The following is a 26,548-nucleotide window of genomic DNA, read 5'->3' as shown; positions in this document are numbered from 1 at the left end:
TATCCAGGCTTCGTCATCCCACTTTAATTTGCATTCAGTTCCCCAGCCAACCCATGGCTTGGACCTAACCATCCTCATAGGAGGAGGGTTATGGTGGGCTGTGAAATGAGGAGGAGGGTTGGCCCCTGCCATACCAATCAGAAGAGTCCCTGCATCCCCTTACCCCCTTCTGTTAATTTATCCACTATAGTACCTCCTTTTAAGTCCTTTACCAGGCCATTTATCTGGTTCCTGGATGCCTTCCCTATGGAGTACCTGCAATGGACATCTTCCCAACCTTACAAAATAGTTGCAACATATGGTCTATCACCATTTCTTCTTATCTGAAAAAGTGCTCCCTGACATTCACCGTGGGGAAGGTGAAAAAACCTCACTCCATCAATGCCAATTTGATTGTGTGGGAAAAATTCCTTCCTCAGCATGTCCTAAGCCAGTCTGATTTTTGCTGGCTTTGCTTGCCACATGGAACACAGAGTCTTCCTCCACCTAGAGCTTGTTTCTTTATATTCTTTTGGACCCCACATTCCTGAGGGAGTGAGTCAGTGCTCCAAAGCTTCCTAGTGCTCACCTTTTTGCAGCAGTCTTTGGCTTATGCCCTCTCCTTCCCTACCCTCCACCAACCATCAAGCAGAGCTATCCTTCTTTGGCAAACCCGGACAACCCCTCCCCCACTCTGTCATTTGTATATGGTGGCAAATGTGTTAATTGTAGGAATTTTTAAATTAATATGAATGCTGCATTCTTTTAAGGCAATTTAAATGCACATAATAAAATGCATTCCAAATTCTGCATATGCCACATATAATTGTTGAAGTAATGTACCTTGGAATGTCGTCTTATAATGTATTTTAATGTGTATTATTCATGTGGCAATATGATTGACAAACCATTTCTCCATCTTTATAGGATTATACGTTTTTTGAAGAACCAACGTATGAAAAGCATTATCGCCATATGGAAATAGTTGATGCTGAGGATTTAGGCCAATCTCAGAAGTTTCACGATTATTCAGAAAAGAATGCATTTGAGAGGACGAAGAGCCCTCCTGTAAAAAGCAAACCCATTGACAAGAAATTAGAACCGTCTCTGAAATGGAAGAATGTTGGGTTTGCTGATTCCCGGGAGTATGTAATTATTTGACAAACTGAGTTTTACAGTAGACTTTGCTAATTCAGAATAATGATTTGGAAACACATTGTCTTGTGACTTTCGTTAGTTGAAAAAAAAAATTAAACATATACAAAATAAAATTCAGGGTCCTGCTTCTATAAAACATTTTAGGGGAAGATTGCTCACTTTGTAATCCAGTTTCTTATAATCCTCTTCTGCTATCCTACCTGAAAAGAGTCTTGAACATCATCATGATGGAGCTCCATCTGTCAGGAAGGAGGCAGCAAGATCTTATAGTTATCAGCAATACTTAGGCCTCAATTCAACCATTTTCCTAAATTAAAAGTTCTTTCTAAGGTACAGAAAGAATAGGCAACCAATTCCAAGTAACACTTTCTGAGGGGAGAAGAGGAATACAATAAACTGGACTGCCAGTAAGTAATCTTCCTTTGTCATTATAACTCACTTCTCCTAACCTACATAGCAATTACCTTGGCTAACTGTACCTTGACAAGAAATAGAAAACACAGAAGAGAATTTACTTACAATGGAGATGGGCCTTCTTTTTCTGAAATTAGGATGTGCCAAAGGAGTCAAGTCCATGTGATACTGGAGGATGAATGTCTGAGGTGAGGCCTAGGATTAAGTGGTCATTTTGCAGAAGGAGGAAGTTGACGATAAGAACATATTAGAATGGGAGGTCCCATAGTAGATGCTTACCTGATTCCCTTCATTGGAGCCTTGGAAAATTGCTGCTTTGGGACTATCTGAAACAGTTGAGCAAGATGAAGAAGAGGCACCTGTCTGACAGTCCCTATAAAGTCAGTCAATAGAGGAGGTAACAAGTGGGTGTAAAAGCAGGGACTAAGTGACTGGAAGGCTACATCTACACTGACCCCTTCTTCGGAAGAGGCATGCTAATTTATAACTTTGGAATAGGGAAATGAGCGGGGGATTTAAATATCCCCCGCGGGATTTAAATAAACATGGCCGCCGCTTTTTTCCGGCTTGGGGAAAAGCCGGAAAAGAGCGTCCAGACTGGCGCGATCCTCCGGAATAAAGCCCTATTCCGGAGGATCTCTTATTCCAAGTAAGGAATAAGAGATCCTCCGGAATAGGGCTTTATTCCGGAGGATCCCGCCAGTCTGGACGCTCTTTTCTGGCTTTTCCCCAAGCCAGGAAAAAAAGCAGCGGCCATGTGTATTTAAATCCCGTGGGGAATATTTAAATCCCTCGCGCATTTCCTTATTCCAAAGTTATAAATTAGCATGCCTCTTCCGAAGAAGGGGCCAGTGTAGACATAGCCGAAGAGTCAGGAAAAGCACTCTGAAAGATGGCGTTATTAGTTGGCTAGTCAGTGACAGAAAGCCTGGAAATGGAGTTGTGCTGTTTCTGGAACTCAGGATGCTGGGATTATGAGAAATAGAAGAGGAATGGCATTCCTTTTTGCTTCTATCTTTATGAACTCTTTATTCTTTCTGCCCTCTTCCTTTTCAGTCTTCCTTCAGTCTTTTTTTTCCTACAAAGAAAGAGGAAAAGAAAAGAGCTCATAGAATCCTAGGGCTGGAAGAAATGTCAGGAGGTCATCAAGTCCAGCCCCCTGCCTGATGCAGGACCAATCCTAACTAAATCATCCCAACCAGGGCTTTGTCAAACCAGGACTTCAAAACCTGTAAGAATGGAGATTCCACCACCTCCCTAGTAACCCATTCCAGTACTCTTCCTCCTCCCCTCCATGAAATAGTTTTTTCCTAATATCCAACCTAGACCTCCCCCACTGTAACTTGAGACCATTGCTTCTTATTCTGCCATCTCTCACCACTGAGAACAGCCTTGTTCCATCTTTTCTGGAACCCCCCTTCAGGAAGTTGGAGGCTGCTATCAAATCCCTTCTCTCTCTTCTCTTCTGTAAACTAAATAAGCTCAAATCCCTCAGCCTCTCCTTGTAGATCATATGTTCCAAAGGAGATCATATGTTCCAGCCACCTAATCATTTTGGTTGCCCTCCGCTGGACCCTCTCCAAAGTGTCCACATCCTTTCTATAGTGGGGAGGCCCAGAACTGGACACAGTACTCCAGATATGGCCTCACCAGTGACGAATAAAGAAGAGTAATAACTTCTCTAGATCTTCTGGCAATGCTCCTCCGAATGCATTCCAATATGTCATTAGCCTTCTTGGCTGCAAGGGCACAATGTTGACTCATACCCTGTAATTCCCAGGTCCTTATCTGCAGAACTTCTGTTTAGCCAGTAAGTCCCGAGCCTGTAACAGTGCTTGGGATTCTTCCGTCCCAAGTGTAGGACACTACACTTGTCGTTGCTGAACCTCAGCAGATTTCTTTTGGCCTTCAATTTGCTTACGTCACTCTGCACCCTATCCCTACCCTCCAGCATATCTACCTCTTTCCCTAGCTTACTGTCATCCACAAACTTGCTGAGGGTGCAATCCATCTCCTCATCTGGGTCATTAATAAAGATGTTGAACAAAACTGGCCCTAGAATCTATCCTTGGGGCATTCCGCTTGAAATCAGTCGCGAGCCAGACATCAGGCTGTTGATCACTATCAGTTGGGCCTGAGAATCTAGCCAGCTTTCCAGACACCTTGCAGTCCATTTATCCAATCCATACTTCCTTAACTTGCTGGCAAGAATATTGTGGGAGACTGTATCAAAAGCTTTGCTAACATCAAGGAATATCCCATCCATCGACTTCCCCATGTCTACAGAGCCAGTTACCTTGTCATAGAAGCTAATCAGGTTGGTCAGGCATGACTTGTCCTTGGTGAATCTATGTTGACTATTCCTGATCACTTTTCCCTCTTCCAAGTGCTTCAAAATGGATTCTTTTGGGATCCCCTCCATGATTTTTCCCGGGATTGAGATGAAGCTGACCAGTCTATAGGGTCTAAAAGGATTGTCCTTCTTTCCTTTTTTAAAAAAATGGGCACAACATTTGCCTTTTCCCAATCATCTGGGACCTCTCCCAATTTCCATGAGTTTTCAAAGATAATGGCCAAAGTCTCTGCAATGACTGAGCTGTAATGCTGATGGTCAAGGCATTTGCTAGTTGGGATGGGAGAAGAACAACATACAACAGTTTTAACAGCTGTTTAGTTTTAATTATTTATTCTGATGCTGCATACTAAGAGCCTTACCCTGTAAAGGGGTCCACATTGGCAGAATCTAGAAACCTTTCAAGTACCTCCGCAGAATAGAGGCCTATGTTAAGGCATGTACATTTAGGCTGTGTCTAGACTACATGCCTCTGTCGTCAGAGGCATGTAGATTAGACACATAGGCAAAGGTAAATGAAGCCGCGATTTAAATGATCGCAGCTTCATTTACATTTACATGGCTGCCGCGCTGAGCCGACAAACAGCTGATCAGCTGTTTGTCCGCTCAGCGCACTAGTCTGGACGCTCCCCTGCCGACATCAAAGCCCTTTGTCGGCAGCCCCGTTATTCCTCGTGGGATGAGGTTTACCGGGGCTGCCGACAAAGGGCTTAGATGTCGGCAGGGGAGTGTCCAGACTAGTGTGCTGAGCGGACAAACAGCTGATCAGCTGTTTGTTGGCTCAGCGCGGCAGCCATTTAAATGTAAATGAAGCCACGATCATTTAAATCACGGCTTCATTTACCTTTGCCAAAACAACAAATCTACATGGCTCTGTCGATGGAGCCATGTAGTTTAGACGTACCCCTACTGTATTATATTTTGTGTAAGTACTGACATCTTACTAAAATGAGACTTTGCTTTAGCCCTCTGCTATAGTTTTAAAAGCAGTAGCCAAGGAGCTCACTGCACCATTAATGTTGCTTTTCAGGAAGTTTTGAAATGCTGGGAAAGGTAAGAAGGCTGTAAGAAAACTGATGTTGTGCCAATATTTGAAAATATTTATGGGCCTATCAATCTCATATGGATCCTGGGCAAGAAAATAGAGCAGCTGATATAGAATTAATTAATAAAGAATAAAAGGAGAATAATATAATTAATACCCATCTACATGGGCTTATGGAAAATGGAATATGCAAACTAACTCAATACCTTTTTTTGATTAGATTACTTGATAAAACTAATAGTGTTGCTGTAACTTCTGTAAAGCATTTGACTTGGTGTTGTATGTTATTTTAATTAAAAGCCTAGAACAATATAAAATTAACACTGTACACAATAACTTGATTAAAGATGACTGATAAGGCTCAAAATATAACTTCAAATGGGGAATTATCATTGAACATTAGTGTTTCTAATGAGATACCACAGGGATCTACTCTTGGCCCTAAGGTATTTAACATTTTTACCAAAGATTTGGAGGAAAGCATAAATCCATGATTGATAACATTTTCTGATCACACAAAAATGGGGGAACAAGTCACTGACATGGAGTGCTGTAGATTGCTTGGTAAAATGAGTGCAAGTGAAAAATATGCCTTTAATATGCCTATATGTAAATGTACATATCTATGAATAAACAACATAATCCATACTGATAGGGTGCACCTATCCTAGGAAGCAGTGTTTTAAAAAGGATTTGGAAGTCATGGTTGGTAATCAGCTGAACATAAGTTCCTAGTGTGACACTGCAACTAAGAAAGCTAATGTGATCCTGGGATTCATAAAGAGGGATATATCAAGTAGAAGTAGAGAGGTTATTTTACATGTATATTTGGCACTGGTGAAACTATTGCTGGAATACTATGTCCAGTTCTTGTGCCCACAATTCAAGAGGATGTCCATAAATTTAAGAGGGTTCAAAGAAGAACCATGCCTTCTACTGATGGGCAGAAGGAGCTCAATCTGTTTAACAAAGAGAAGGTTAATAGATGACTTGATTTACAGCTTGTAAATGCCTATATGGGAAACAAATATTTGATGATGATTTCTTCAGTGTAGCAGAGAAAGATATTGTGTGATACAATGACTGGAAATTGAAGCTAGATAAATTTAGACTGGAAATAAGGTGTGCATTTTTAACAGAGATGGTAATTCACCACTGGAACAATATACCAAGGGTTGTGAATTTTCCTCACTGGTAATTTTTAAATAGGATTTTTTTTAAAGATACGGTCTAGTTCAAATAGGATTATTTTGAGGAAGTTTGTAGCCAAAATTTTCAACTCTGGATGCCTGAATTTTAGGCACCTAAATCTTGATTTGCTTCCTCAAATGTAAGAAGCCTGATCTTTTGGAAGTGCTGAGCACCTGTGGAACTCCTTGCCAGAGGATACGGTGAAGGCTAGAACTTTAACAGGGTTCAAAAAAGAGCTAGATAGATTCATGGAGGTTAGGTCCATCAATGGCTATTAGCCAGGATGGGTGGGAATGGTATCCCTAGCCTCTGTTTCTCTCCAAGTGGGTGACGGAGGAGGATCACATGGGGATTACCTGTTGTGATCCCTCCCTCTGGGGCATCTGGTATTGGCCACTGTCTGCAGACAGGATACTGGGCTAGATGGACCTTTGGTCTGACCCAGTATGGCTGTTCTTATGTTCACCCACAAAAGCTGTCTGAATCAACTGGAACTGAAAGTCCTGGTCTATGTTATGGAGTTATTTCGAAATAGTAAGTTGAGCGTCCACATTACCAAGCCCTTTATTTCAAAATAATGGGCTGGTTATTTTGAAATCTGTACTCCTGTATTACTTGGGAAATAAGCTTATTTTGAAATAGTTATTTCAGGAGTTACTTCAAAATCATTTTCTAGTGTAGATATGCCTCATAGCTTCTTGAAAATGGGGCCATTTTATTTAGATGCCTAAATCTGGATGTAGAAGCCTAACAATAGAGAATTAGCAGGACAATGTAGCACTTTAAAGACTAACAAGATGGTTTATTAGATGATGAGCTTTCGTGGGCCAGACCCACTTCCTCAGATCAAATAGTGGAAGAAAGTAGTCACAACCATATATACCAAAGGATACAATTAAAAAAATGAACAAATATGAAAAGGACAAATCACATTGCAGAAGAGGAGGGGGATGCGGGGGGCGGGGGAGAGGAAGGAAGGTAAGTGTCTGTGAATTGATGATATTAGAGGTAGGGAGAGTGGGATGTTTGTGAATTAATGGTATTAGAGGTGATAATTGGGGAAACTGTCTTGGTAATGGGTGAGATAGTTCAAATGTTTGTTAAGTCCTTGTTGGCAAGTGTCGAATTTTAACATGAATGACAGTTAAAATTCGACACTTGCCAACAAGGACTTAACAAACATTTGAACTATCTCACCCATTACCAAGACAGTTTCCCCAATTATCACCTCTAATACCATTAACTCACAAACATCCCACTCTCCCTACCTCTAATATCATCAATTCACAGACACTTACCTTCCTTCCTCTCCCCCCCCCCGCATCCCCCTCCTCTTCTGCAATGTGATTTGTCCTTTTCATATTTGTTCATTTTTTTTAATTGTATCCTTTGGTATATATGGTTGTGACTACTTTCTTCCACTATTTGATCTGAGGAAGAGGGTCTGGCCCACGAAAGCTCATCATCTAATAAACCATCTTGTTAGTCTTTAAAGTGCTATATTGTCCTGCATTGTGCTTCAACTACCCCAGACTAACACGGCTACATTTCTATCAATAGAGAATTAGGTTTGAAAACATTGACATATACCTCCTTCCTACTGATTGTCTTCCTCCCCCTGTTTTTTATCAGGTAAACCTTTGGGGAGCAAGGACTGAGCCTTCAGTAAGGAATCAGTAATATAATGAACTCTAGTGAAAACAAACAAGTAATCAGTTGTGCTGTATATTTATTTAGACATTTCTTGGTATTGTACAAATCCTGGCAACTTCTGTTAATTTTTATAATACTCTCATTCTATTTCACCCCCACTGAAAATGCCCAGTGGAAAAATATACTCCAGGTATCATACGGTGCAGCAGAGTTGATCAATTTAAACAAAGTGTAACTTCTTAATGAAAATAATTACACAGATTAATTTATACACATAAGTATACTGATATTATGGTGCAGATATTGAAGAACAGATATAATATTTATAGAACTGCAAAATATGATGTTTAACAAAACTAAATATTTTCAGTGACAAAGCTGCAAACAAAGCTATCAAAGAAGAAAAAGAAAGTAGACCTATTGTTCCAGAAACCAAGAAAAAAGCCAATATCCTTTCTCCTGGACCTATTAAAAAACAATCAGTTTCAAAACGGTATATATTCATTTTTCTCCCTTTACTTCCATTCTTGTATTCTCTTCTAGCACATATAGTAATTGTAATCTTGATCAACGGCTGATAAATCTGATTATAATTTTTATTCTAATTAAATTTAAAATAAGAAAAATCTTGTCTAATCTGTTATATCTGTGTCTGTTTAAATCAATAACTACTTAAAGTAAATGATGACATCTTTTTGTTGCCAGTAAAGTGTCAGAAAAATCTGATGAAATTAGTGAAAGTTCCTCTGAGAGTGAGGAAGATGAAGAACAACCTGAACGTCACCAGGAAGGAAACACTGATCTGCCATCTGAATACTGGCAAATACAGAAACTAGTAAAATATATAAAGGTAAGAAAAATTTTAATAGTCGTTCTATTATAAAAATGCTGAAGGCTTAGGTATTGAAAAATGGCTAATCAGCTCATATATTGAGATTTTGAAACTCTTGACTTTCCTATCTCTCTCCCCTTTCTCAGACTTTTTTAGTTCTTTTTGGAATATATGTCCTCTGAGTTAGTCCATTAGTCTATTTGTTTGATGGTTTTTAAAACTTCAGTGATATCCGTTGAATATGGCTGGATAACCATACTCAGAGAGTAGTTATTAATGGTTCACAATCCTGATGGAAAGGTATAACAAATGGGGTTCCACTTTCTGTTTTGGGACCGGCTCTGTTCAATATCTTCATCAGCGATTTAGATATTGGTATAGAAAGTACGCTTATTAAGTTTGCAGATGATACCAAGCTGGGAGGGGTTGCAACTGCTCTGGAGGATAGGGTCATAATTCAAAATGATCTGGACAAATTGGAGAAATGGTCTGAGGTAAACAGGACGAAGTTTAATAAAGACAAATGCAAAGTGCTCCACTTAGGAAGGAACAATCAGTTTCACACATACATCATGGGAAGCGACTGTCTAGGAAGGAGTATGGCAGAAAGGGATCTAGGGGTTATAGTGGACCACAAGCTGAATATGAGTCAGCAGTGTGGTGCTATGGCAAAAAAAGCAAACATGATTCTGGGATGCATTAACAGGTGTGTTGTGGGCAAGACACGAGAAGTCATTCTTCCGCTCTACTTTGCACTGATTAGGCCTCAGTTGGAGTATTGTGTCCAGTTCTGAGCACCGCATTTCAAGAAAGATGTGGAGAAATTAGAGAGGGTCCAGAGAAGAGCAACAAGAATGATTAAAGGTCTAGAGAACATGACCTATGAAGGAAGGCTGAAAGAACTGGGTTTGTTTAGTTTAGAAAAGAGAAGATTGAGGGGGGACATGATAGCAGTTTTCAGATATCTAAAAAGGTGTCATAAGGAGGAGGGAGAAAACTTGTTCATCTTGGCCTCTGAGGATAGAACAAGAAGCAATGGGCTTAAACTGCAGCAAGGTAGGTTTAGGTTGGACATTAGAAAAAAGTTCCTAACTGTCAGGGTAGTCAAACACTGGAATAAATTGCCCAGGGAGGTTGTGGAATTTCCATCTCTGGAGATATTTAAGAGTAAGTTAGATAAATGTCTATCAGGGATGATCTAGACAGTATTTGATCCTGCCATGAGGGCAGGGGACTGGACTCGATGACCTCTCAAGGTCCCTTCCAGTCCTAGTATTCTATGATCTTCTTTAGGAATAGTTGTTTGTTTTGAATTTTGAGGTGCTGTATTTTGAGATTTATTTTCGTAGAGTGACAGAGTCAGACCAGAGTGACAGGAGAGTGATAGAAGGGAAATATGTTAGCCCTAGATTAAATAGGTCCCTGATCCTAGGGTAGACTAACAAGGGATGATTCAGAATCAGCAGAACCTTCTAGAATCAATCACTGTGATTAGGCCAATTAAAACATTTGGAACCAATTAGGAGGTTTCCAGACTCAAGGCAGTCAGACTAATCAGAACACCTGGGAGTGAATTAAGACCTAGTTGACACTGGTTTAAAAAGACTTCTCTTCTGTTAGTTCAGTGTGTGAGGAAGGAGCTGACAAGAGAAAATACTGTGGAGAGTCTGGGAAGAGAAAGTGCAAGCAGCTACCAGACAGCAGAAGATCCTGTAGTAAGGAAGGTGCTACGGCAGGCCATGGGGAAGTGGCCCAGGAGTTTGTAGGTGTCATGCAGCTGATACCAGAGATGTTACCAGAAGGTCCCTAGGTTGGAACCTGGGGTATGTGTAGAGACAGAGAGGCTATTTCCTACCCTGTGTCTTTTAAAAGCGCCTGTTGTTTTGAATTTTTTTTCAAAATAACAAGCGTGCTATTCCGGCATTCCTGTAACCCTCGAGGGATGTCTTGAAATAGCATGTTGTTTCAAAATTTGGCAATGTGTAGACATGCCAAATTTCAAAATAACCTATTTTGAAATACAATCAAAATAAGATACATAATTTGCGTAGTGCAAATTGAATATTTTATTTTGAGTTTAGGGTGCTATATAGACACACCCTGGAGTACAGGGCGGTCCCAGGTCTGCCTCCTCCCCCAACTCCCCATTTCTGTAGAGGAAAAATACTGGCTTTGGTAGAGGAGTTTATCCTGCCCTGTACCACTTGGAGGGACAACAGAGATTGTGAAGAGGTTTCCCCTCTTTTCCCCATGCTGGCCAATGATGAGTATAACTCTACAAACAGCAGACTGGTGTCTAAACTAAGGGCTACTGTGAGCCTCTGAGGCAAGTAATCCGTCTGAAAGCACGTGACCCACCAAGGTCGGGGAGGAGCTTTGTCACAGTAGATACTTTCAAAAGTTTTTATTAAATTAGAATACTTTGGCTAAAGTCATTCATCAGCTTTGCATTGCTGAAATAACCCTAATGTCATCCTGTATCTTGTCAAATGTTTAAAAAAAAAAGCCTGACAAATAGGAGTCTCCCAAATAATACATAAATAAATGAATGAATAAATAAAATGGATATGATTGTTGTTGAAAATATATATATATAATGCTGTTGATTTATTACATAATAAAAATAACCTCATTCAGTGGCACTTTTAAATCAACTTTTAAACATCAGGCTCATTCCTGTTATCACCAACTGAACCAAATCAAAATAGATACCTGTCTGTCTTGGCAGAATTCACACGTAGCCTGGATGTGGGCATTAATCAAACATGACAACTTTTTAAGGTGAAAAGTTAAAATTATTATAAGATAAGGTTTTATTTCATTTTATCTTTTGTATGCTTGTAATGCTGGCTGATCCCCCCGGTCATCTATGGGCAAAATCAAACCTGGGACTTCTGGAACACAGTGCATGAGCCTTTACCACATGAACTAAAAGCCAGTTGGCTCTGCACTAAGGCTGGAGAGCAGACTCAATATTCTTTCTAAGTAGTCTCGGTGTCACTAGATGAGACAGTACAGCACACCCCACAGGTGTTTGGGTTACATACTATCAAAAATACATGATTGAAAATTGCTGTTGTGCAAGAGACAGTAATTGTACATAATATCTTAAAGGCCTGCTGTTGCCAAGTATGTGCATATTGGGCATTACTATAGCTTTCTGCAAGTCCGTGCATAACAGGTAATCATGTCCCCACTGTTGCAGGTTCCTCACTCTGAAGTGTGCCTTGGTTCCTCCTGTTCTCTGCCTGTGGCACTGAAGGGTCTAGTGTCCTGTGGGCTGTAATTCTTTGGTCTTGTGTTGGTTGCTGGGTTTAGTGTACATTTGCTGAGTAGTGTTGGTGGTCTACAAAATATAAGATGCCAGATTAGATGATTTAGTGGTTCCTTCTGGTCTTAAGACTCTGAGTTGCTGCTAAAGATTGCTGTGTCTGTGCAAGGAAACTTCAAGGGAGAACCCAGGACTTTGAACCACCCCAAATATCTTTCCCATCATGGCAGAGCTGATCCCTGATTGGCAGGGTGCCTGAAGTGCACCAAAATTTAGATCCACTGGGATGAGGGGGAAGAGCATTGCTGAAGAGTAGGTGGTACAGTGGCAGAGGATCCAGAACAGAGAGAAGTTGGAGCTGGATCCCGCTAGAGATGGGGGTGAGTGTCAACATCTTGCTACCTCATGTTAGCAGGGGAGGGGCTCTGAGTATGAGACATGAGTGCAACCTCTTGTATGTATTGCTAGGCAAAATTCTCTGGTTCCAGTTTGCTGGGCACTCACCTAAATACACACATATGCATCACATCTCGAAGAACCACAGTTACAATAACTATCAGTTTTTCAATTTGTGAACTAGTCAAATAGTCACAGATAGTCATGTATGTATGAAGCATTTTGAGTTACCAGAATGCAGAAATGGTTTAAAAGTGAAGACAGTTTGTCCAGTTCACATATTGTTGCTTAGTATAACTGTGTTTATTTATACTTCTATTTTTTAGAATTCATCTGAACAGATCTTGTTCAACCTGTCAGCAGCCATCACTGCAGAATTTAGAATAAGCATGAGAAATTTCATCCTAAAGGAAAATATTTCAGAAAATTATTAATACTTGAAAAGTGGGATTTTAATATCCATTGTTATAAAGCAACCATATTATCAAAATACAGAATGCATACCTACTGTGCGTTTATATCGGTATACACATGCATATACATATACAAACACAGATTCTTAAAACTAATTATAAAATATTCTTAAACAAAACAATTTTCTAGAGGATGTTGGCTGTGTTGAACAACAAATCTCCAAAGGGTTAGATAAAGCTGAAAAAAGATGCTGTAATGCCATACCACAGACAGTGATGGAAACTTCTTATTGATGAAGTGCAACTTTAACTAGCACATGGAATTAATTTATAATTCAAGTGCAAATACTGTATTTCTGGCCAGACTGAATAGATTTTTTGGCATACATGTTGTTCATGTGGGCAAGTGTTCATGACATATCCAGCATAAGAGAAGGTATAGCTAGAGTTATATTTATATATTTTGAAATATTATATTTACATAGAAGCACAGGCATAGTTTTTTCAGGGCGTATGTGTATGGTGGATTAAATATGTATTTTGCACATCTTAAAGTGGAACTAACATACTCTTAAAAAAAACTGTTTGAGGTTCCCAAATTAGAAAATATAATAATGTGTATAGAATAAATGTTGGAAGAATAAAAATGTAAATAGTTGATAAAAAGATTACATGAAGGAAGGATGTCTGTACACAACCGCCCCCAACAAAACTTAAAAGATACTTAGTTTCACAACACTATTAGTTCCAATATAAACCTGAACAGCCATTCTGTAGGTCTTCCTAATAAGCTGTGGATATCCAGGCCTTTTTACTGGTTTCTGGAGAAAAACTCTATCCTACAAGGAAATCCTCCTATGATTGGCTGGTTGCCCTCCCCCATTTCCTTTGCCTCTTGGGGAAGAGCAGCCATATCAGAATTGCTTCATGTGCTGGGAGAAGGTCTGGTCCCATAGCACATGAAGCAAGAAAACTTTCTGCTTCCCAGCTGAGCAGCAAGGTATCCTCTGTGCATGTTTCAAAGGTATAGCTGTGTTTCAGCAAAAACAACAAGGAGTCCATTGGCACTTTTAGACTAAGAAATTTATTAGGGCATTAGGGTGTAAGTTTTATTGCGCTATAACTCACTTCTTCAGATGCTGAAAAGAAAAGAAAATAGAAAAGGCCACGAACACAGATAGCCAGTAACCAATTGTGTGGAGCAATTGGAATATACTGGCAGCAGTCGGGCCTATTGACAGAATGACACTGATTCTGGCCTCATGAGACACAGACTGGTGGGACCACATAGTTATGCAGCTATGGGATGAAGACCAGTGTCTGAAAAACTTTTGCATATGTAAGGCCACTTTCATGGAACTTTGTGAATTGCTTTCCCCCCACCCTGAAGCATAGCAATTCCAGAATGAGACCTGCACTGGCAACTGAGAAGTGAGTGGCAATAACCCCGTGGAACCCCCGACAGCTCATTTGGAAATCAGTTCAGAGTGGGTAAATCTACAGTGGGGGCTGCTGTGATCCAAGTAGTAAGGACAATCAATACCCTTCTGTTAGGAATGACAGTGACACATGGAACATGCAGGACATAGTGAATGGCTTTGCTATGATGGGGTTCCCTAGGTTTGGTGGGAAGATAAATGGAATTCATATCACTATTTTGACACTACACCGCCTTGCCAAAGAGTACATAAACTGCAAGGGTACTCAATGGTGTTTCAGGCACTAGTGGATTAAAAGGACTGTTTCACCGAAATCAGCATGGGACGGTTGGGAAAGGTGCATGCAGCAGTGGATTTAGGGCAGGGCGAGTGGGGTGGCTGTCCCAGGCCCCGCGCTTCCCGAGGCCCTGTGCATGCGCCGTGGCGCCACGGTGCATGCACCATGTGAAAGGGGGGGCTCCGCGGCGCTGCCCTGGGCCCCGCGGCACTCTCATCCGCCCCTGGGTGCATGACATGTACATCTTTAGTAACGTTGGCCTCTTCAGAAAGCTGCACGATTAAACTTTCTTCCCAGACTGGAAAGTTCCATTGGAGATGTTGAAATGCCAATAGTTACCTTGGAAACCTAGCCTACCCCTTGCTCCCATGGCTCATGAGGCTGAATACAGGCAGACAGCAATAAGGAGACATTCAACTTCAGGCTGAGTAAATGCAGAATGGTGGCAGAATGTGCTTTGGTCACGTAAAAGGACACTGGTGAAGTTTATTAACAAGGTTAGACATCAGAGAAAGAAATATTCCTATTGTAGCTGCTTGCTGTGTGCTGCACAATATCTGTGAAAGTAAGGGGGAAACATTTCTGGTGGAGTGAGAAATCGAAGCACATCACCTAGCGACTAATTATGGGCAGCTAGACACCAAGCAATAAGGAGAGCACACTCAGGTGCAGTATACATTAGAGTGGCTTTGAAAGCCAGTTTCATGAATGACCAGACAATGATGTGACAGTTATGTGTGTTGCTCATTACCAGGGCTTGCCAGCTGCGTTGTCCGGTGATCTGTGCATGCGCAGATCGTTCTGCGCATGCACAGATCGCCCAAACCCGGCTCTTCTGGTTTACACTCTACTCGCCACGGGCGAGTAGATTATATTATTTGTCGAGCCCTGCTCATTACTAAGCTGCCCCCCATTGTACAGGTACTACCCAGTAAATCAACCCTCTCCCCAACACAATTGGAACAATGAATAAAGCCCCTATTGTTCTGAAATAATGTATTTTTATTTAGGAAACACAGACATAACTGGATGGAAAAGGAGTTGCAGGTGTAGCCAGGCTGTGCTAATGCAAGGGGGAACACAAGGACAGGTGGATTATTACAATCACTCTGTGTAGCAATCAAAGCTGTGATAATATCCCTGGGAGCTGAGTTAAAGGCTTGCTGGGCCTTCAACTCCTCTCATTCTAGGAAGTCTGGGGGTATGTCTACACTACAAAGTTAGTTCGAACTAACAGACGTTAGTTCGAACTAACTTTCATAGGCGCTACACTAGCGCTCCGTTAGTTCGAATTTAATTCGAACTAACGGAGTGCTTAGTTCGAACTAGGAAAACCTCATTTTACGAGGATTAAGCCTAGTTCGAACTAGCTAGTTTGAATTAAGGGGTGTGTAGCCCCTTAATTCGAACTAGTGGGAGGCTAGCCCTCCCCAGGTTTCCCTGGTGGCCACTCTGGCCAACACCAGGGAAACTCTTCTGCCCCCCTCCCAGCCCCAGACCCCTTAAAGGGGCACAGGCTGGCTACGGTGCCCGTGCCAGGTGCAAGCCTGCCAGCACCCAGCTAGCAGACCCTGCACCTGGCACGGATCGAGCCACCCACCCGATGCCCCCCAGCCCTCCCCCTCTTCCCGGGACCAGGCTGGTGGCTCCCGGGAGCTTGCCCGGGACCGCAAGAGGCGGGCACCCACCTGGGCTAGTGCGGACATCGTGGACCTCGACCACGATCTCCGCACTAGGCGCAGGAAAGTGGCCGGCTAGGGCAGGAGAGCTGCCAGCCTGGCCACCCAGGAGCAGGTGTGCAAGAGAATCAAGGGGGTCCAGTGAGACCCCCGACCCTGAGCCCTGAGCTTACAATGGCCGTCCTGGGTCAGACCAAAGGTCCATCTAGCCCAGTAGCCTGTCTGCCAACAGCGGCCAACCCTAGGGACCCTGGAGGGGATGGACCGAAGACAATGACCAAGCCATTTGTCTCTTGCCATCCTTCTCCAGCCTTCCACAAACCTTGGGCAGGGACACCAGTCCTACCCCCTGGCTAATACCACTCCATGGACCCAGCCTCCATGACTTGATCGCACGTCCCTTTAAACTCTGTTCTAGTTCTAGCCTTCACAGCCTCCTGCAGCAAGGAGTTCCACAGGTTGACTCTTTGCTTTGTGAAGAACAACTTTCTGTTACTAGTTTGAAGCCTGCTACCCATTCCTTTCCTTTGGTGTCCTCTAGTCCTTCTTTATGGGAACTAATGAAGAACTTTTCTGTATGCACCCTCTCCACCCCACTCATGCTTTTAGAGACCTCTATCCTGTCCCCCCTCCGTCTCCTCTTTTCTAAGCTGAAAAGTCCCAGTCTCTTTAGCCTCTCTTCATATGGGACCTGTTCCCAACCCCTGATCATTTTAGTTGCCCTCCCCTCTCCCAGCCTCTCTCTTCCCCTCTCCCACCTCCTTTTCCCAGTCTCCCCCAGTTTTGTTCAATAAAGACAGATTCCATTTTGGAAGACACGTTATCTTTATTTTGTACATCAAGAAGAGGGGCTAGGGAAGGGTAAGTGGAAGGAGGTGAGGGAGGAATGGGGCATGAGCCCCCGATGGGGAGGACTGGTCTGGCTCTGCGGGCTTCTGGGGGTGGAAGCTCTCCTGCAGCCCCCCAATTGCCCCCTCTCCCCAGATGACAGCCTGCGGCAAGTGCAGCCGGGCTGATGGCTGAGTGGTGTGATGTGCCCAGTGTGGGTAGTCCGGGCAATTTAAGCCAGGACTGCTTTGCAAGCGGGGCATCCCTGAGAACTGTCTGTCCGGGGTGGGGGTCAGGTCCCTTTAAGCACAGCCCTCGGCTAGCCTGAGAAAGCATCTCCACGCTCTAAATTCTTCTCTGATGCCCTTCCGGCACTGCTTCCGGCCATCCTTAAGCCCGGTTCAGGGTCCACTTAATGTGGACATGCTAGTTCGAATTAGCAAAATGCTAATTCAAACTAGTTTTTTAGTCTGGATCCGTTAGTTAGAATTAGCTTAGTTCGAATTAACTAATTCGAACTAAGTTAGTTCAAATTAACGTTGTAGTGTAGACATACCCTGGGGGAGGTCGATATGAAACTTGGTGAGCAGGGCAAGTGGTTTATCAATGTGCTACAGCTGCTTTTCCGGCATCTCTATAAGGTGCCTCAGCAGTTCTGTTTGCTTTCCCAGGAGCCTCAACATCTCGTCCTGAGTCTTTACGTTTATGTTCCCTGCATCCTTTCCTATCTTTCTGTTCAATGCAGATGACCTCTAACAGTGTTCACCACCATACACTCGGTTGTGCCTGTTAGTAAGGGAAGATTACATGAGGCTGTTAAACATTTCATTCTGTGTACATTTTATTTGCCTTCTAATCTGTGAAAGCCTAACTGCTGGAGGAGCAAGGACAGGTGGCAGAATGATTGTTCCAGCTGCATTGGGAAAGAAAAACAAACAAACAAGTCTAGATGTTAGAGACAATACATTGTAAGAACCAGAAGGTTAACTCTTTTGATGCACTGTACGGTACAAAAGAGATTTGTTATATGCAAGGCTAAATATTGCATTTTAAATTGAGTACCTACCAGTAAGGTGTAATACTTGGCAGAGTGCTGGGCAGTTAAACTCAGTTTGTTGGCAGGCATGGTAAGCAACATGTTAGGAGAGCTCTTTTGCTGCTGCTTTGCAAACGTGTGGGAAAGGGTGCTTGCAAGCTACAGTCTTCATTATTGTTCACACATTTATCAAATGCAGCATGTGGGGGGAGGGGGGGAGCTGGCTTAAAAGCCGGCTCCTGCAGAACCATTTCCGCGGTGCCACCTGCCTCCCCCACACTGCTGCCTCTATCAGATAGAGACAGCAGTGCAGGGGAAGGGCAAGAGAGGCTACTGCAAAGCAGCCTCTGCCCGTGATGGATCCAGGCTCACTGCAAGCACAGGCTGCTCTGCATCCCACAGAGCAACCTCTGTCCATGGCCAGCCCTGGCCACTGTGGACAGGGCCTGCTGCCATGGCAGCCCAGGCTGGCTGGCTGAACACAGGCGGCTTCAGCAGCAGTCCCTGTCCGTTAGGGATCTCCGGAGGCTGCTGGATATGGTACAAGCTGGGACTGAGCAAGCCCAGCTCAGTCCTGGCTCGCTCTGGGTCCAGGAGCTATGCCCACTGCACTGTAAATGGAGCAGAGCAGAGCAGTGGTCCTGGAATGGAAGCTGGGCTTGCTCAGTTCTGGCTTGGACCTGGACCTACCCCTGCTGTGACTCTGCAGTGCAATGCAATGCAATGCAGAACCACAGTGAGAGTAGGTTTCAGGCCTGGCATGAGGTAGGACAGAGTGCCTTCTCTTATTGACTAATCAGGTAGTCAATACAAATTGTATCGACTACTCGATTAGCAAGTTACCTACCTCTTAACATACTTAGTGTAGACCAGACTCTCTGCGGGCTTTGAGAAGAACATCACTTATGAGACTCATGTTGAGTCATGAGAATTCGCACACAGCATCTTGTTGAGTAGGATCCCACTGATGTTACAATCACTTTGAACTGGAAATGAGGACTTTGTTTTCATTATACTCTGGCAGCACTAATCCATTTTAAAGTGGGTGTAAATTACATTCTACGTTGAGTTGTGAAGCAACTTTACATTGCCAGAGCAGTGTGTCAGTGGCCAGAGAGAATAGTGTGTTGATGTGTTGGAGTATCATGATGGTTGGTGCCCACTGCTTTTGAATTTGGGGACCATATAAGTTTATATTATGTTTTCACCATTCTTTTGATTGCCAGAAAGGAGTTTGAATATGCTGTAGTAATAAAACAGTATCTTGCTCTATACAGAACATTTTCTCTGTAGCTATAAAGATCATGAGAAAGATAAGTCAGTACCTTCAACCCCTGTAGTCAGTGAGTGTCAGAGTTAGGACCCTGGTCTCCTGACTCTCAGTCCGGTGTTCAGAGTCTTAAACCACAATGCCTCTTACTTTGAGGTGCATCCATTAAGGTTGTTGCAAAGTTATGCTCCCCTAGAGAGAGCTCTGGGTTGAATTCTGTCTGATCATGTGAGGAAAACAGAATTTCTTCTAGAACTCTTTGGGATGCAGGGAGAGTGGGCCTCTTGCTATGCTTTTAGAGGTGCCCCAGTGTGTTGGGCCTAATACATGGGCTGGTGTGGAGAGTGCAGTGCAATCCCAGAAAAGCATGCTGAGGGAAGTAAAGTTCTGTCAGTGCAAGGGAGACATTGTGATTCTTCTTTGCATGGAGTGTGTAAGGTGCAGAGCAAAACTTTGTCACAAAAAGTTACTGGTCCTTTACGAGAGGAGTGAGCAATGCACCTGTGAGACTCGTCTATCTTAAAAGAGGTGTTCTAGAGAGAAAAAAGATCTGGTAATTTAGCGCTGGAGTCTGCAGAAGGTGCCTAAAGAAAGCTGTAAGAAGTTCCTGGGGGAAGCATCAAGGAGGAGAGCAACAAGAAGGGTTTGCCTGCTGATTTTTCCCAAGTCAGAGAGCCAGGGCTAGAGAGGTTGAAGAGCAGAGAGCAGCAGGTGGTGTTGCCTTCTAACATGGAGATCCAAAGACAAGGACCAGCTAGGACTGCAGGCAGGGACATAGCAGAGTGGCTTACTTGCTGGCACCTTGCTGGAGAGTTAGACCTAGCAGAACAGTGAGGGGGAAGGGGAAGTGAGGGATGCTCCTGTACTGAAGTTGACCTCCCAGCAAAGAGGCTGTGAGGCAGTGGCAAAGTGGGCCATGGCCCATCCACTTAGGATCCAGGCCAGTGTTCCCTCTAACCTGCATGGCACAGCTTCACAGCCCCACATAGTCAGCTCCCTGCATAGAGCCCTGAGCCTCTGACTGGGTAAGGCTGATTCATTACTTGTGAAGCTATGCTGCCTGGCAATTTAGTGCGAGCACTGATCCAGGTCTACCCACACGTCATCTTGGCTCTTCCCCTCTGATATGGGGCAAGTTCCAATGCCCCAATGCCACTCCCCACTGGGAGCACCAGGCAGGCAAGCCTACAAACCCTTTCCCCAGCAAGAGTGACCTTCTTCATGGCCAGCTAGAGTGTGGGGGGAGGTGGCCCCATCATTGCCTACCCACCAGAAGTCAAGGCCCACCCACTTGTCCCATCCTGGCTCCACCACTGCTATGAGGTTTCCGGCAGGGAAGAGTGTGATTGCAGGTCAAATGGAAGGGCTGGGTGGCAGTCCTGGTAGAAAGATAGGAGAGGACTAAGGAAGACTCTGGATGTGGTGGAAGATGTGGGATCATCAAATGTGCTGTCGGTATGGGATTGTAAGGACTACTTACACTTCATTTCTCCCATCCAGTGTTATTTGAGATTTTTGTAATGGACTATTTATACAGTGTTTTGGTAATAAACCAGTCCCAAGGGCTATGTCTACACTGGCCCCTTCTTCGAAATAGCCATGCTAATTTAGAACTTTGGAATAGGGAAATGCACGGGGGATTTAAATATCCCCTGCGGGATTTAAATAAACATGACCGCCGCTTTTTTCCGGCTTGGGGAAATAAGTAGGAATAAGAGATCCTCCAGAATAGGGCTTTATTCCGGAGGATCACGCCAGTCTGGACGCTCTTTTCCGGCTTTTCCCCAAGCCGGAAAAAAAGCGGCGGCCATGTTTATTTAAATCCCGCGGGGGATATTTAAATCCCCGCGCATTTCCCTATTCCAAAGTTCTAAATTAGCATGGCTATTCCGAAGAAGGGGCCAGTGTAGAGACAGCCAAGGAGTATTACTGAAGCAAAAGAGCCTGACAGAGTTACTGGGGACTCATGGAGGGAAATGGAAGCAGATACTCCTGTTCTGCTGTTGCGTGACTTGGAAGGTGCTTATTAGTTAATCTTCTTGACTACTTACATCCCCCCCGCCCTCTACCTACTGCCTCTATATCAGGCAGCAAGGGGGAGAGCAGGAGCCAGTGCTAGGGGGGAGAGCCAGCTCTCAGAAGCAGCAGTACCGGGGTGGGGAGGGAGACAGAGGAGGCTGTCTGACCCCCCATGGACAGGGGCATCCTGCCCTGCTGCCTCTATATTAGAGGCAGCAACACGGGGCAGCAGGCATCTGGTTTTTAAACTGGCTTCCCTTACAGACTGGCTCCCATCTGGCACCTTTCACTGCTGCCTCTGATACTCAGGCAGCAGCACAGGGTGAGAGGGGGCTCCCTGGGAGTGGGGCTGCAGTGCATTGGCCGATAATATTTTGTGGTTCCTCAACTATTCTATTACCCAATATCTAACGTCCCTAGTATACAACAACTGTTTTAAATGAACCATTTTAAAATATCTGGCATGTGAGGATGACGTTGCCTATAGATGATACATTTAAAACTTGCTGTGAAACAAATGCGTTGAGGTTCCTGAGGTCTAGAATAGGTCAGAGGTCTCCCTTGGACTTTGGGATGAGGAAATACCAGGAGTAAAATCCCCTTCCCCTGAATCCCTCCAGGGCTGCCTCCAGTTGAACGAGTATGGACACCTCTCGTTATAAAAGGTGCTCAAGATAGGTCCCTGGAGAGGGACAGGGATGAGGGATAGAAGGGAGGCGAGAAAGGAAGGGAATAGCATATCCCACCTCATACAGCACTCAGAGATCCAAAGTGATGTAAGACTAGACATGGTAGAAGTGGTAGAGGTGGCACCCAAAGGATAGGATTAATTTGGAGACTCGAGAGCTGTCCTCGAGTGCATCTTCAAAATGAAGATTTCAGCTGCTGACTAGGAGGAAGTCCTGAACCCCTTTCGGAGTCCGTCTAGGACCTCCTGTGCCTATTGCACCTCTTCTTATTGTTGTTATTCCTGCCCCTTTGCCTGCCTTGGTCTGACCTGTCACCCTGATGGAAGGGCCTCGGCAGGGGTCTAGGGATACAGGGTTGTCTCTGAGGTGCTGGGATGTGAATACCCTGAGGCTTTAAAGTAGCCCTAGAGTCCTTCAGGCTGTGTAATTTAGAGTCCATTTGGTCTGAAAATAATCCAGACCCTTCAAACAGAAGGCCCTAAAAAGTGTTCTGTACCTCGGGGTGAAGCCAGGCATTGCGGCACATGACTATGCCCATAGCCACTGTATGTGCTGCTGAGTCCATGGTGTGCAAGGCCACTTGAAGTGTGGTGCAGAAGACTACCTTCCCCTCCTCAGATAGGGCTCTGAATTCTTGAAGGGATTCCTGTAGAAGCTGCTCCCTAAACCTGTCCACCGCTGACCAGGTGTTATACAGGTATCTGTTTAACATTGCCTGCTGATTGGCAATACACAGTTGCAAGCTCCTCATTGCATAGGCCTTCCTACTCAGCAAGTCAAGCTTTTTGGGGGCTTTACTTTTGGGTGTAGGCCCAGATTACCCTACCTCTCTTTATGATTGGCCTCCAATGAACCTAGGGAAGGATGGGCATAAAGATGCTCGTGCCCAGTCTCAGACATGAAGTAGCACCTATGAACACCCTTCTGAGTGGGTGGTATGTAGGTGAGCATCTGCCATAGATTTTTTTGAAATCTTTGCCACTGTTTTATTAAGAGGCAAGCCTAGCTGGCACATCTGCCATTAGAATGTTATCCATGGGGTTGGTATCCTCTAATCTCCTCCGCCTGCACTCCCAAGTTGGCCACAAGTCTGCAAAGCAGGTCATGATGAGCCTTGGCATTCATAGCCATAGGGTGGAGAAGCAGAGTCAGTGAGTGCTTTGTTGGAAGATGAGGACTCCCTGATGGGCTATTGTTTCTGGTGCACCTCTACTCTTTGAGATGGGGGTGCCATGGGAGGATGCCCCCACCCTCTACTGGCGGTCTCTCAGTGTTTGCATGTGGGCTCTGCCTGTCCTCTGATGTTGGGGCCCTTGGCAGGGGAGTAGCAGAGTAGCAAAGGGGCCAGGCCTTGGGCCTGATGATAGGCCTATGGAGTCCAGAAGGGCCACTGGACCTGCAGCTTCCATTGTGGAAGCCATGATTGCTGCATTGAAGTGCTTTGGTGCCTTGAGTGGTACCAAGAGTGAGATCGGTGCAGCAAAGTGGATCTGGTTGAGGAGGCCCTCGACTGCACCGAATCCACTTTTGACTTGGATAAATAGTCTAATGCGGACCACAGGGGTACTGATGACAGTGCTGGTGAATGGTGCCGCAGCTGATACCGCACCATAGCCTTTGGCTTTCCCCTGTGGATAGGTGCTGGTGGGGGCATGGCTTGCGTCCATGGTCCCTGTGCTGGTGGCAGCATAGCCGACACTGATGGCCCAGTGCCGTAGGCATTGGAACCGCTGGACATCAGTGCCGACTAGAGGGACCTTCGTGACTCTGGTCAGCGCCACTGATGGGGCCATTAAGACGTGGCATGGGGCTGGCTCCATGCAGCTCTGCAGAAACAGCAGCATGTTTCTCAGGTTCTAGGCAGAGAGATGGCTATGGAGGCACTGCAGTGAATGGGAGCTATGGGGGTGGGGCCTGCATGCAGAGGACATGCACAGAGCTGCCTGGCTGCGCCTCTTCCTAGGAGCTGAGGGACATGTCACCATTTGTGGAGAGCTGACTGAAGTGAATGCTACCTGGAATCCACACTCCAAAAATCCTCCTGAACTCCAACACCCTACCGTAGTCTTGAATCCCTTTCCACACTCTGACCTCTTTGGCCCCACACCCCAGCCTGGAGCTTCCTCCTGCATCCCAAATCCCATATCCATGGCCTTACACCAGAACCTGCACCCACAGCCAACACCCTTATCCCCTCCCAGTTTTGTAGCTCCACATACCAGAAAGTCACCAGACAAACCCTGAAAAGCTGCTAGTTATAGCTAGTTAAACACTTAATAGGAGTAAAACTTTTCCAGAGAATTCAACAGAGAAGTTTAAAAATTAAAAATGATTAAACATTAAAATTAAAAGTGATTAAAATAATAGACATTAATCACACATGGAAAAAATTAACCAGGATTAATCATCAGCATGGAAGTAGGTCCTCAGGAATGCTGGCTGAAGGGACATATGTGCGGTTAGTGTACTGGTATGTGGCACAAATACCAGTCAGTGCCACACAAATGCCTGTGCAACTCTCCTCTCTGGCTAGCTTGTATCTCCTACCCTGCCCACTTCGTTAGCCACTTTTCCCTGCATTACAGGGTGAGCTACCTACTACAGGTCAACGAGAGAGCTTGTTTTTACCGAAATGTGTTCTCTGGCTAATCTGAGGTGCTCTCCAAAGTGTGTCTGGCTTTAGCAAAGTATTTAATTAGCTGCCACAAACTTCTCATTTGCAGATTATAGTGTGTGGCTGAAAGCTGAGACCTCGGGTGTGGGACTGGCAGCTAAGACCCTAATTTCCCCTACCCTCGCCCTTAGTTCTCATGCCTATTGGGGTGGGTGTGTTAGAGAGAAAGAGAAAGAGATTTGAGTTAGAAGTAGTAGGTGAAAGCATGATAACTGACTGGAACAAACTTGGGGAGAGATTTTTTGGGTCAGGAATATATGCTGAAAGAGTGTTCTTGGTGTGAGCTAAACAAGCTGCTATTGATTCCTCCTTTGTTCATAGAGAAGAATCTGTACATTCTTTGTAAATAAACAAAGTTGTATAAAAGAAATACCTAACTGTCACCAATTTCTGCTCTTAGCTGGAACATTGACAGTGCCCCAATCTTTGACTAGCCATTTGGGTTGAAAGGGGCAACAATATTAATATATTCTTGAAACCATTCTCTAACAGTCTAAATACATTTATATTGATCCTCCAGAATACTGTGCCAGTGCCTTTTTCAGCACTCACAGCTGTGCAGCTAGTTTAACAGACAGTATTTGTGGTGTGCTTGGCAAGGAACATGATTTTTAGGGGGTGGAGAATGTAATTTAACTGAAATTGAAAATCCAAAATGATCAAGTGAATATTGCTGCTCTTCAGCTACCAGGGTGGACAGTTACTTGGCAGAAAGTAACACTTGTATGTGAGATGATTCCATGCCATATTCCAAGAAAAGTATTTGGCTAACTTTGCAGCTTTGGCTACTAAAATCTAATCTATTTATACCCACTCTTCCATGACATCTAAATGCCTTTTGAACTCCCATCTCCAGTATTTGATATGTATCTTCTTAGTTCTTTAGAGGATGTAAGCCATAAAAAAGGAAAGAATGAAAAATTAAAATGTTTTTTTTTTGTAGTTTACTTGCCTGTTTTATAACAACAATTATAGTGGTCATGATGAAAAAAATCACCGTTTTACAATAGATACTAGGGGTGGCAACTGTTGGCAAATGCTGATTTTATATAAGAATTAAGAAGTATTATTATTATTATAATTAGAAATGGGCAAAGTGTTTTGGACAAATTGTTAATTCACAGAAAAAAGCTGTTTCAGTTGACCTGAAACTATTTGCTAATTTGCGAAGATGTGGGACATTGAGCTTGTCAAAATAGTGCAGCAACATGCACTGTTGGGGTATGATTTCTAAAGCACAATCAAATGTTGGGCACTAATAGTTCCATATAGAGCTTGCTTATGTGCATTAAAAGTTCGCTGGTGGCCCTAGGGAACTTTTAGTGTGCATCCATGCAGTCTACATGAACCTATACAGATGCAGCACATTGGTGTACTTTAGAAATTTCATCTTTGTAGTGTGAATTGCTACACCATATACACTTTGGAAGCCATATGAGGGAGGGTCTCTTTCTTATAACTTTTAGTCCTGTGATTAGGGGATTTAACTGAAATATAGGACAAGGTTCAGTTCCCCCTTCTCTACCTCTGAACTACTTGTATAGCACTTTGTTTTCAAAATGCTTTGCAAACAAGTATTGATCTTCACAACAGCCTTGTGAAGTAGGTAACTTTCAGTTGATTTTTATCTGAATCTCTTGAGATCCGTCAGTGTTTTGCCATGTAACAAAACAGAGAAAAGGGCAAGGCAGAAGCTAGAAGGAGTGTAAAGAAGAACACTGGCCAGGAAAAGAAGTTCAATAAAAAGCAATATAGAGAAAACAGAGTTGGGAGAGAAAGAAGAGCTGTCAAAAATGAAAGACCCAGACAGGGGAGAAGACATGTCCTTCCGGTATAAAGGGAATGAAGAAAACAAGCCCACTAGATATGAAAATAAATTGATACCAATCATGTTGAATTGCATTCAGAACGTTTTGATGGTTGTAATTAGAT

The 26,548-nt window shown here is 43.8% G+C and overlaps 1 protein-coding gene across 7 annotated transcripts in view; it reads left to right on the top strand.

Moving 5' to 3' along the window:
* Positions 1 to 26,548, top strand: part of ODAD2 (outer dynein arm docking complex subunit 2) — a 224,329-nt gene that overhangs the window by 51,494 nt on the left and 146,287 nt on the right. For all 7 annotated transcript variants that reach the window (XM_075922574.2, XM_075922576.2, XM_006124782.5 and 4 more), the window contains 3 exons: positions 907 to 1,124; positions 8,164 to 8,286; positions 8,499 to 8,643. In XM_075922574.2, the coding sequence (XP_075778689.1) occupies positions 907 to 1,124; positions 8,164 to 8,286; positions 8,499 to 8,643 (486 nt within the window). The remainder of the gene's footprint in view (positions 1 to 906; positions 1,125 to 8,163; positions 8,287 to 8,498; positions 8,644 to 26,548) is intronic.

The sequence above is a fragment of the Pelodiscus sinensis genome, chromosome 2, assembly GCF_052426305.1.
Source record: "Pelodiscus sinensis isolate ZL-2025 chromosome 2, ASM5242630v1, whole genome shotgun sequence".
In the NCBI taxonomy this organism is placed as follows: domain Eukaryota; kingdom Metazoa; phylum Chordata; order Testudines; family Trionychidae; genus Pelodiscus; species Pelodiscus sinensis.
The sequence above is the reverse complement of the archived record's forward strand: the minus strand, read 5'-3'. Positions and strand labels throughout refer to the sequence as shown.